Source organism: Homalodisca vitripennis, chromosome 2 (genome assembly GCF_021130785.1).
Source record: "Homalodisca vitripennis isolate AUS2020 chromosome 2, UT_GWSS_2.1, whole genome shotgun sequence".
Classification (NCBI taxonomy): Eukaryota; Metazoa; Arthropoda; class Insecta; order Hemiptera; family Cicadellidae; genus Homalodisca; species Homalodisca vitripennis.
Genome location: NC_060208.1, coordinates 128,896,714 through 128,909,989, shown reverse-complemented (window position 1 = coordinate 128,909,989; position 13,276 = coordinate 128,896,714). Strand labels below are relative to the sequence as shown.

Genomic DNA, 13,276 nt, shown 5'->3' with positions numbered 1-13,276 from the left:
AAATGCCGAGCCAAAATGCCTGATTTTGCAAGGGTCTGGTTAAAAATTCATAAAAAAATTATTTATTGGTATAATGTCCTGGGTTTTTGTTTGTTTTGTAGATAAATATATTTTCTTTATAAATATAATACATTCATTAGTAATTTAACGTTTTTATACCAATAAAAAAATTATTAACAAAAACTTTATGAGCAAAAACATTTTGTTTTTTATTTTGACACAACGTAGCATTATTGAAATATTTTATTATTTCATTTTCAGTTATGCTATCTAATACTCCATTTAATTCTTCACAAAAATACATATAAAAACTTTTTTATATTTATAATTAAGTTTGGAAAATAAATATGAAAATATGAACCACTACAAAACTAGAAAGTTTCTAACCTAACCTGACACTCTATGTCTTGTCAAAACTGCTAATATTTGAATCTAATGCCTGCAATACTAGGTCTACATTGTCAACAATGTTTTTACGTCTCATTCTTTATAAATATCACTGAAAAAACATAAAAACTATACAAATGTATTTAGTAAAGTACTAGCTGCTTACGATCGCCGTAACTCATGGCCAAGTCATTGTTCTACTTACACACAGACTAGAATAACATAAAGGAACAAAATAATATGAAGATACTAACACTACAAACCCATTTACACTTAAAAACTTTCAATATTTACAATAATCTGTGAAATAAACACCAGTTCAAACAAAACATGTGACGGCTCGTCCGTGTCGCTGTCGATTCTAAACTCGACTAGGATGCGCTCTCTTTACAACAGCCGTAAAAATCTGAATCTATCCAAAATTCAACAAAACCTTCATCAAAAGTTATGTTGAAGCCTTTGGAATGCATATGTATTGTCATTGAGCCAATTTAGATAAATACTATATAAAATATAAGCATAAAAAAGTAATGTAATGACACTATTCTGTACATGTTGTGCAATTGTGAATAAAGGAATTTGAATATGAATATGAATATTACTGCAGAAGTCGCAAATAGCGATTCTGGCATTTCTTGCATATAACGCAGGATCGCAAATAGCGATGCTCCGGCACTCAAAGGGTTAAGAAATCAGATACATTGTCCGTTAACAGGCTGTTTGACATGGGAGCCAAGTACTGTGGCTATGTTGCTGACATAACCTGCAGTTTCCCAGCCAGTGGAAAGTTTACTAAACTTCAAGCGGCTGTGTACAATGCTGTCCTCGCAGCCAGAAATGCTGTTCTCGCTGCTCTTAAACCAGGTGTGTGTGTTGGATATATTTTTTATTGCTCTTGAGTAATTTTGTTAATAGTTTAAAACTAAACAGTGTGTTTTAATGGAAGTGTCTATAAGTGTAAATGTCTGTTCATCTATTGGCAATAATCTATATAATAAGTAAACGCGAGTTTTATGAACAGTCAATCACCCTTAATACTGAACCAAAATTGACAAGCAACATATCAAAATGAAGTTCTTTGGTTATAGATATGGAAAAAGGTTTTAGGAGCTAAATATTATTTTAGTGACATGTTTACAACTGGGTTCTGATAATAATTAGTAAAAACTATACAGGGTGGCTGTTTTAAAATGGGCCACCATTTTGATCTTAAAAACTATGAGATTTCAGAATATGTACATCCATTTTTAAATCTGCCACCATTTTCCAACATAATGCCAAACTTATATTTCTTATGGAAAACCTATTGTATTTGTTTTTTATTAAAAAAGTAATTTTGAGACATTTTTATTCTTGGAAATGTTTTTATATTTCCCTTAATAAAGTAGATTAAAGAGCTCAAAGTGTTGAGATTTTATATAGACTTTAATATTAATTAAATGCCTTTTAACATGTGTGTTCCTTTTAATGCTCTGTAAACTATAAATATAATATTTTTAATTTAGGAATTTCCAAAGCTGTCATATTTACAGTTTCCACGATCAATGGTGGTTCATTTAAAACAGCCACTCTGTATACCAGAACACCTGCTAGGCTGAGCGTTAGTGAAGTGGGTGCTGGCAAAACTTATTTGTCTGTCTATCTTTCAGCATGATAGAGAATGAATGATATATTGACTTGAATTTATATATTATTGCTAGGGCACAAAGAAGAAGTGAACTATGATTCTGCAAATGTCATTTTGTCCAGCTAAATAGAAAGAAACCAATATCTCAAAAACAATGTTGTGTATTTTGTAAGATTTTTTCATTACAGTTGCGAAAAGTTACAGTGGCTGTTGGGTATTTTCTTTATTTCTTCAATTGGAAATGGTAAAGCAAAACAGGAAATAATAACTTTTTTGGCTAATGTTGGCATTTATATCTATATTATTCTTGATCAGTGCACCATAACATACTTAACTAGACGAAGGAAGTGTGTTTGAAAAATTCATAAATATTAAACCGAAAGTGAACAATACCTCAAAAACTGTGAAAGATTCTGTTTAAAAACTTCTTAAAATAGTAATGTGTGCAACAAGCCGGCAGTTGGAATATTTTACTTTCTTCCATACAATAGAAGTGGGGTACCAAGTAGGAAATGGCCACTATAGTATTTGAATAATGTAAGTTCTTTAGACCCATACAATTATGTGTATATTTCTGACTGAAACCAAGACTTACTGAACTATGGAACCGATTATTTGTTTTTATTCTATTAATATTAATTCTAAACTGGAAGTAACCAGTATATCCAATATGTTTTGAGTCATAAAGTAAATTGAATCAATACAGTTTTAATAATTAAATCAATGTTTAAGATAAAATTTTATGAACTTTATTTACGTTTCTAGTTGACTTTGCGGTTTAAAACTATGTTTGGAGAGCATTTGGCTGCAATGGGCCACTACTATCAGGTTTAGTGGAATTGTAATTGGAAATTCTGAAAGATGTCAGTCTAGGTCCTATGTGTATGGTAAGAGTTTTTACTGTGTTTTACTATGCAGGAGTCAATTGGGTTGATATGCATTTGCTGGCCAACAAGGAGATGTTGACATCTATGAAAGGTTCTGGCATCTTGACTGGCAACATTGATGATATGATGAAGGTAAAAAGACCTTGATGACATTAATTTTTTGTGATGTGAAATTTTGTTGTTGATTTTGTGATTTTGTACACTTAGTTGTGTTGTGAAATTGTACATTTACACAGTTATTTGTAAAGTGCATAATACAAGTGCATTACTTAACTTACTGAATCACAAATTTTGTGGTTATATATAATAAAACTTTATACACAACACTTATGTAAGTTTAAATTCCATGTGGCATTTATGTAGCTGTTATATAAAACAAAACAATTACTTTTTTATCTCATGGAATCATGTAACAAAAATTGTGTATGCAGGAGATAAAATTTCTTACGAAAATTCCATATGGTATTAAAAGGGGGGAAAAATTGTAAAAATTTCAAAATAAACAAAACATTTCTAGTAGATATAGTATTATACTTAATAGAGGAATTATTTAAATAGGATAATATAATTTTAATATTATCACTATCGTCAAGACTATTATATGATTACTTGAAATTTTTAAGAAATGTCAATTACAACTGTTAGTCTTAACATATTCAGCCCATGTGAAGATTTATGCACTTACTGCTGCATCATATGTTGGTTTTATCCATTTATTAAATCAAATTAAATAAAAAATATGCTTTTTGACAGTAAATAAAACCAGCATCAATGATTTTCAGTTTTTATTGTTGTAAAATTAAAATATTCAGTCTGTAACTCATATACATGATAGTTGTGAAGTTTTGTGAATACAAAAGAGATATGAACATTGTTTAATGTGACGACAGGCCAACCTGGGAGCAGTGTTCCAGCCGCATGGCCTGGGACATCTGATGGGCAAGGATGTGCATGACGTGGGTGGATACCTCTCTAATGACCCAGTTCGACCAAAACTGCCTGGACTGCGCAATCTGCGCACAGCTCGGGTCCTGCGAGCCGGTATGGTTCTCACTGTTGAGCCTGGCTGCTATTTCATTGACACGGTCAGTTTCACTTGTGTTTGATTTCTGCCATACTCTGTGTTAACTTGTGCTAGTAGTCCTAGTGTTGCTGCCAGTATTATCCTAAAACTTTAGCGAAACAACAAATTCCTACACCATTTTGGATTTCAAATGTTATACCTAATCATGTATGTGTTTTGATGAACTGAGTTAGTTTTTATTGGATGTAGGTAAGTAATTTGAATATTATAGGAGGAAATTATGGTAATTATATAAAAAATAGAAGTAACATTGCCAGCTCATAGACCCAAAACTATTTTTTTACAGTTACTTATATATGAGCTAATTTACAACAACATTACCAAATGCTAAACAAGAGGAAAACTTTAACTCAGATAAAATAAAACAGTACTTGATATCAATGTCTTTGTTCTCTACTACTGAATATTTACTATTAGTTTTTTATTTTTATTCTTCTATTAGTGTTATTCTTATTCTACTATTTTTATTGGATATTGTTTTATACATTTATCTGATAATATTCAGTGTGTACCAATTGTATAATATGAAATAATGTGTATTTTGATTGATTGGTAACACATTTGCTGCGGGAACATACGTTAAAGAGAACCCAAAAAACGGAAAAATAAAAATTCATAAAAACTTACTGTATGTGTTCTAAAGATCAGAACATGGTCCCATTTTGAAGTTGAAGTAGTCTTTCTGTTGATACCGGATGTTTTGGTTTGTTAACCGCCGGTGTGTAACCCGCATAGTTTGGCATTTCAAGTCACTCTCCACTGCTGTGATCACAGTCACATTTTTAACATTTCTTGTTAAAAACCACCTTTTTCAATGTTCAACGTTTATTTTACACATTTATTACAAATAAGCTACTCATATGTGTCCAAAACACTTAAAAATCATGTTAACATTATACAAGTTACCTGTAAACCCAAAAATTCCCAAAAATTAAAACCAACATAACCCTATATGCATACAGACTTGAACAACTATGTGGGAATGGTCCCAATTGACCAACTTATAGCTAAGCAACAATGAGGCTTGTAACTCGCTATTTAGTAAACATCACTGTTACACGCCGGTGTGTAACCCACAGCGAATCTGTTGAACGGTGTGTTTTTGGTAAGTGCTAAACTGTTACTATTTACTCATGAAATAAAAAAGTTTGAATATTGTTCTTTTCATATTAATACTCTAAAACCTTATTGTACGTTTGGTTTATTTTCAAAGAATCGTTATGGTGGTATTTTAAAACTACCTTTTACACCTATTATTTTTTATGTGCAATGACATACAAATGCCAGTTTGAAATAAAACTCATTCATCTGTACGTAAGTGTTACCAGAACACTGAACAACATTTATCTACAAAAACAGCAAAACAGTGTCGTCAGCCATTACAGATAATTTTTTATCATGCCTATTAATAGCTCTGTTAAGATGTAATTTTTTTGTATTTAATAGCTCTTTTGAACTAACATTTTTGTATTTAAAGTTTGGCTTTATCTAGGATGGTTGAGTCATCCTAAATATGGGTCTCAACAAAAAACCGGCAATAAATAGTTACTGGTCAACCATGAAGTCACAGGCTAGCCCTTGGTTTCGAGATATGTTTAGTAGAAATCGGTTTGAAGTAATCCTTCAATTTTTCCACATAGTTGACAATCGTATTCTAGCTAAACTTGATCAGCCTGGTTATGATCCTGCAGGAAAGTTTTAACCCCTATTAGAACATGTCAATAGGCTATTCAAGACCCACTACACTCCACATAGGGAGGTTTCTATTGATGAAAGTCTTGTAGGGACAAATAGTCACTCTCAACTTATTCAGTATCTACCAAACAAACACCACCACAAGTGGGGCATCAAGTTGTGGGTGTTATGTGACTCTTGTCTCTAAATATTGCCTGGCTTTTACCTGCTATAAAGGCAAAAGAGATGCAGATGGTAACAATGAAAATGGTCTAGCCTACAAAGTCGTCAAAACATTACTACAAATTGGTCAATACATGGAAAAGGGTTACCACTTATTTTTAGACAACTTCTTCAACACTATACCTTTTGAAAAATTTTTGTTCAGCAAATCTACCTATATAACAGGAACCATCAGGAGAAACAGAAAGGGAATACCTGACCCAATGAAGGCAAAACTGGATGTTGGTAAATCACTTTATATGAGGAATGAGAATCTTCTTAAGCTAGCTTACAGAGACAAAATAGTCAAAAGAAGCCTGTTATATTACTGTCTACAAAGGGTACTCCAAAGATGTTGAAAAAACTAGAAAAAGGCTTAATAGGGGAGAAACAAAAACAAAACCTGAAATGATTGACCAAAAAAACCACTACATGGGAGGTGTTGATGGGTCAGACCAAATGTTGTATTGCTACCTAGATGAACGAAGGACAGTAAAATACTGGAAGAAAGTCACATTTAATGTGTTTGCCCGAATGATCCTGAATTCGTATATAATATATAAGGAAAATTGTACTGGGAAATAAATGTCAAGGCTTCAGTTCACTGTTAGTATTATTGAGGACCTTTCTCAAGAGTGGCTTGATAAAAATAATCAGCCCCGAAATATGGCCAGAGGAGACGGTCCAAATGGTTTTGGTTTAGAACATTTACCAGGAAATATGGAGAGGAACTGTGCTGTATGTAGTAAAATAAGTACTGCAGCTGGAGGGCGTAGGAAGAAATCAAGACTTATTTGTAAGAACTGTATGAGGGGTGTTCACCCCCTTTGTTTTGGTGAACACCAATGCTAAAAGCCTTAGTCAATAAAGTGTAAATAATGTACATACCTCAGTGAATTGTTAGTTTTGTGATGTTTATAAATAAAAGACTAACTAATGGTTATTTAGTTTTGTGTGTTTGACATTTTTAGTTCTGAGCATAGTGAATTTACAAATATATATATATATATATATATATATATATATATATATATATATATATATACACAGTATAATACTTTACTTCAGCATCTGACCAAATTTACATACATATATGTCAACATCATAAACACAATAGTACATAAGGTAAGCTTTTGAAGTTGTATAATTAGGTTAAGAATTATATATAATTTAGTGCTGTGTAACTGAAAAGCACCAAATATTTTTTTGAAAATCGCTGAAGTGTGCAAAAAAATGTTTTTTACAAATTAAAAAATATTTTTTAGTGTAACTTTTTTATTACAAACATAAACTAATAATAAAAATTAATAAAACCAATTTTATTTGAAAGAGAATTTATTAAGAAAAAGAACAGTACAAAAATCATTAAGATATGTTGAAAAATAAAAAAAACATGAGGGTTTATATGAAACCTTGCGGAGAGGGTGAAAAATGCCTTGGTGTTTTTGGCTGATACTTCTAGAAAATGGGCTGGCGTGCAAAGTGTTAGTAACCTTGGATAAAAATTTGGATTTGCTAATTTTTTAATGAGAACAGTAAATAAAACTGTTAAACCATAGAACTTTGACATTTTGGACCATCTTGTATACAAGAAGCAAAATAAATTAAAACCTCTTTTTAAAAAAATGATCAGTGAATAGAACTTTTAAAATGACACAGCTCAATCTATTTTCACATTCGAAAAACTTTAAAAAATTATCAAACTCCCCAAATGTGCCTTTTATGATGATTTTGGTTATTAAAAATGATTTTCCTGATATATTTGGGATCAAAATTAATCATTAAAATCCCAAATGGATTGTTTATTGTTAAAACGAAAGAGGTAGGTTTCTCAGTTTAGACGCTATACATCGCGAATGGGTGGTCTGTCTCACCTATATTATTATCAATAGGAAGGGTAAACTAAACCCCTTATGATAGTCCCCCAGATATTAATGTTGATTCAGGGTTAATACCCCGCATTAATATCTTTGTTAATGCATGTTCATTCGAAGTTCCATATGTATTCACTGTGAAGATAACTAATGAAATCTGTGTGAAATTTTGTGGCAGCTCTGTAGTATAAAACACAATACAGACAGTTGTTTTACAACAGTCATGTCCAAACTGTATTATGTCATATTCTATATGTTATATGTCAAACTATATAAAAGTCATATTCAAGACAATAATATAAATATTTGAAAGCAAAACATATAAATTGTAATGACAAGCTGACCTGCTAAATAAAAAATGTATTTAATAGAAACGTTTGAAATAAAACTATGAATGAGATAGTTGAAAGGTAAATCTGAACAGCAAACAATCAAATTATAATTGTTAATTGGAAAAATTTGGACAGTGAATGTTCACGACTGAATATCCCGAGAACACCATATACTACTCAGATAGTCAACCCTAGCCGTTCTCTGAAGTTGTGTGTGCTTCAGCGAATAACATTGCTCTATAAAATAATTTTCTATTACTAATAATAAAATAAATGCTTATACTAATAATTTCACATAAGTGATAACGAAAAGGATTTATAAAAGTGATATTCCATAGCTCCTGGACACAGCACTCAAAACACCTGCCCATTCACGATTCTTGGTGCCTGAAATGATTGAACAACTACGTGGTAGTGGAGGAGTGCGCATCGAGGACGATGTTGTTATCACTGAGACAGGTCACGAGAACCTGACCCAGGTACCCCGCACGTAAGTCGTCATCTTCCATTATGTATTAAACTAGCTGCTTCTGCTGTAGTTAAAAAATTATCACTCTGTTTTTTAAAATAACGTTTATAATTTATTGAGGACCTGAAATTTAGGAATCAGTTGTTGTCCAACAACTAAAAAGTCATGTGGAATGTTTATACGTATTAATTAAATTTATGTAAACAACACTAATCTACTTTAATTTCAATAATGATTGAACAATAAAAAGTACTTGCTCTGATTGGACGTGAACTCGGATCTCTTGTTTACTCATTATAAGTAATTAAACATACTCACATGGCAAGTGAGAGGTGCAGGTAGGAGTCCCGGTGGAGTAAGTACTTTTTGTGATTCAATCTTTATTGAAATATATACAGGATTTTTCAGACCACCTGTCTCAAATGTCTATTGTTCAAATGGCTAACTACAGAGAATTAATGTAAACAAATTTTAAAACAGTGTTTTCAGTTCTTAAAGCAGAGTCCCATGTTTGAGTTTCAAAAACTTCAAATGCAAATACATGTTATGTTGTTTATCATTTTAAGGGTTTTTGTATCCCAAACATTTTGTGGAATAAAAATGTAATTATCTTTATTTGTTCTAAAGGGCAGTCTAAAGTGTATTGAAAAGTTCTTTTGTTTTTATTGCCATTTCTGTGTTTCAAAAAAAGCCAAACACTTTTTTTCAATACGTTGACATGAGCTTTCAAATAATACAATGCTTGGCTGTATTTTTCAACATTTTTCTACCACTGTAATATTTACTATTTTGCTCAAATAAATTGTGTTGATGGGCACCAAGTGGAAGTTTACATTGTCTGCAAGTAGTTAGGCAATTAAGAGTCCAAAAGATTTAATTAAATATTAAAAAGCTGCATTCACTACAATAGTAAATTCACTTCAACCAGAATGACCAATTCACTTTATCACTGCAGCTACAATGAACAGTAAAAAGAATGAAATATCTAAAAGATATTTTCATTCCTTTAAAATGCTTGAAGTGCTGTTGTTTTCTAGGAATAGCTGAGCTAACAGATCGTAACACTTCTTAATTGAACCCATCAATTAAATTTATAATTCACATCTGCATGTGTTCTTGAGTTGTGAATTGGTTTTTGTGTATGATGTATTTCAGTGTCCCCAGAGGTCAGGTGACTTAGAAGGACAAGAGACAGAACCGTCTCTTCCAATGAAACTGTTTCAAAAATGATGATTCAGGGATTCCCAAACATTTATAGTGTAGTAAGGAGGTGCACCATCTTGGAGAATCCACATTCTCTCCTTGAACTCTTGAGTAACATCTCTCAGCCACCTTGGCAGTATAGTTTGCAAAATATCTTTGTACATCTCCAATAAGCAAGAGCCAATACTTTCCAACTACTCCACACCAAGATTTTACAGTTTGTGTTCATGTGTCTTTGGTGTGAATTGTCCACGGCCTAATATCTCATTTCTTGTTTGTTTACCTCCCCATTACTTCAAAAGGTTATTTCTTTGCATCAGAGAACTTAATTAATAAAAGATTCATCATGCTAAAGCCTCTCTTCAGCTTAAATGCAACATTCAATTCGAAGTTGAGGATCTAAAAGCCCTCCTCAAGCTCCTGGTGCAGTTTTATTCTGTAAGGGTGCATTTTATGTTCTTTAAATATCCTCCATATAGCTGTTGCACTGACAGCTGAGTCCATAGATATCCTCTTCATTGAATCCACAGGATTTATTAGAGTGGCAGCCAAAACTTAGAGCATCCTCTAATATACATGGGTTGAAAAAGTTGTCCGCATCCGCAAACAGTCGCTAAAGCTCCATGTATTCCCCGGTTGTTCTTCTTCAAAGGTGTTCTCCACCTCTCCCACTAAGCTGTGGTGAGCAGTGGTAGTTGATTTACCTTCTATGTAAGCGTGTTGTGTGGGACTAAGTGGGTGGTCTGGTAATATTATGTCCCTTATGTGTCTGTTTATTATTTTTTCCATAGTTTTCACCATGAAGGAGGTTAGGCTTATGGGTCTGTACGAGTTGGGTTTAGTCGGATCCCTGTCTTTTTTCCGTACGAACACCACCATTGCTGTCCTCACACAGTTTTTTGGTATGTATCCTAAGGCAAAACTGCTTCTTAACAGAATGATAAGAGTATTTAATAGGATGTCCAGCTGCTCTTGAAGAAGGGCTGGGAAAACTACATCTGCTCCAGGAGATTTAAATGGCTTAACGATCTTATTGCCCATTTAAATCTTTTGTTTATAAATGGTCTCTTAGATCGCTATCTGGCTTTAGCAATATCTCGGCTGGATCTCCCCTCGATTAGAGAATAAATATCCTCATTTCGAGTCAAGTGACCCCCGGGAAGTGCATCTCCAGAAGCAGTTCTAAGGTCTCCTTCCTGTTCACTGTTAGGTCACCGTTGGCCTTTACTAAGGTTACCATAGGGATAGTGTGATCCATTTGAAGAGTTTTTTGAAGCCTGGTAACCTCAGGTAGGCTGTTAATGTTTTTGCAAAAATTTCTCCAGGTTCTTTATCTGTACCTCGGGAGGTAAAGGACACTATGTCCATTTTTATCGAAAATGGGATTATTGCACTGTTGAATACAGAATTTTTCACTCTACTCAGAGGTATACCACACTATGTCCAGAGACAATTATAAGTCATATTACCGACTTATAAATGAACACCATGTCCACTTTCATTCAGAGGTAAACAACACCATGTGGACTTGGTGTGGTTTACCTCTACTAGATCTGTGTAATGTTATTCTCCATCTGGACATAGTGTTGTTTACCCCTGGTGGAATTTTCATAAAACTAAAAGTGCCTGGTTATATTGCAACCATTTTGTTTATTTACAACACTGTGTTAGATTGTTAAATGTTGTTTTACAATTCAGCTGTTGTTTAATAATATTGTAAGATGGATTCTCCAACTCTCGTGGGAGAAAAATACTACAATTACTGTCATGAAGTATTCCTAATGCAACAACATCTACAACAGGGTAAGCTATTGTTCAATAACACTGATTTAGTATTAATTCTAACCTCATTTAGTATTGTATGTTCTTTTGTACAGAGGTTCAATATCAAACTTTACCTAGTTTCACTCTGCTTTTAAAATGTTAGTATAAGATAGAATGGTTCTTTTATAATAATATGGGATTTTGTCTGTTTTTAAACTCTGACCATGTTTTGAACATGGTGTGATTCTGGTGACTTATTTACGTAAACATGTAGTACCATTTATGTTATGTTATAAAGGTTGTTTTTGTGTTGGCCAATTATAGGCCTACCAACGATAACCTACAATAATTATATCATGGCTGGGTTTGTTTCAGAAACACCTGGTCACAGCAGTAATTTACAAGATTATGCGAATGAAGAGGTTGAAGATGACAATTTGTTTGGGAGACGATGATTCGGATAATGACAAGAACTATGAGCCTCAAAGTTCTGAAAGCTCGGAGTCAGACGAAAATGATGTGAGACATAATATAAGTAAACCAGTGAAAAAAATAAGGTAAGGGCGAAATCTATTACCAATCCTTTGACTAGTACGTTAACAAATCAAAATCTACTTGATGAAGATTTATACCTAACCAGTTGATGAAGATGATTCAAATGAACATGAAGTTGATTTAGAAGAGGAAAAAATATTCCTAAAAGAGAGGTAAAAAATGCATCTAAATGTAAACAGAAAGGTAAAAAAACGTGTAGTGCATGTAAAGGAATGGGCATGTAATGTTCGGAAACGAAAAATAGCTGGTGGAAAGGGAGTATTTAAGTAAAAAAAGGCAAAATCATGCCTGCAAAAAAAAAATTAAAGCCTCCTTGCATGTGTCGGATGAAAATGCTATGAAAGATTGCCAGAAAACGAAAGACAACATTTTTAACTCATACTGGAATGAGGAAAACATTACAGATGTTAAAAGGCAATTTATCTTTTCATGTATTGAAAGCGTCCCTACTGTTAGAGTGAGAAAAAAGGGATCCAAACAGTAATAAATCTAAAAATAACACACTACACTACCATTTTACAGTGAGATAATCAGCGATTTAGGGTGTGTGTAAGGTTATGTTTTTAAACACACTTTGTATATCAAACTTGGTAGTATTAAATGTGTTAAAAAAAATTGAACCAGGAGGTCTAATACAGGCTGATCAAAGAGGTAAGCACACGCCAATTAATAAAACTTTCTGACGAAATCAAAAATAGTGTACACCAAACATATCAATTCCTTCCCAAAGTATGAAAGCCATTATTCCAGGGAAAAGAGCGAGAAACATTTTTTGGGCACAGAACTTACAATAGAAAAAATGTATCAACTGTACATGGACAAATGCAATGAAAGTAATGTTGACCCAAAACTAAGGGCAAAAAAGTGGTTATACTCAGATATCTTCAATAAAGAATTCAAATTGTCGTTTAAACCGCCCGAAATCGACACTTGCGATACATGCAGTATGTTGACTGCGAAATTGAAAAATGATCTGACTGAAGATGAAAAAAACCTTGTACAGGCTGATTATGATGCTCACCTCATTGAATCCAAAACTAGGTATGACTTAAAACAGTTGGATTTTACCATGGCTAAAAACTCACCAAAACAAAAAGTATTAGCTGGTGACTTGCCAAAAATGTTTGCCTTCACCACTAACAAACAACTGCATTAGTTTTTATAAAAGAAAGCTTTGGACTTTAAATTTCACTCTATA

General features: G+C 32.8%; 1 protein-coding gene across 2 annotated transcripts in view; it reads left to right on the top strand.

The window, feature by feature from the left end:
• Positions 1-13,276, top strand: part of LOC124354730 (xaa-Pro dipeptidase) — a 163,781-nt gene that overhangs the window by 148,187 nt on the left and 2,318 nt on the right. For both annotated transcript variants that reach the window (XM_046805389.1, XM_046805388.1), the window contains exons 9-12: positions 1,103-1,251; positions 2,933-3,033; positions 3,792-3,986; positions 8,426-8,577. In XM_046805389.1, coding sequence (XP_046661345.1) covers positions 1,103-1,251; positions 2,933-3,033; positions 3,792-3,986; positions 8,426-8,577 — 597 coding nt within the window. The remainder of the gene's footprint in view (positions 1-1,102; positions 1,252-2,932; positions 3,034-3,791; positions 3,987-8,425; positions 8,578-13,276) is intronic.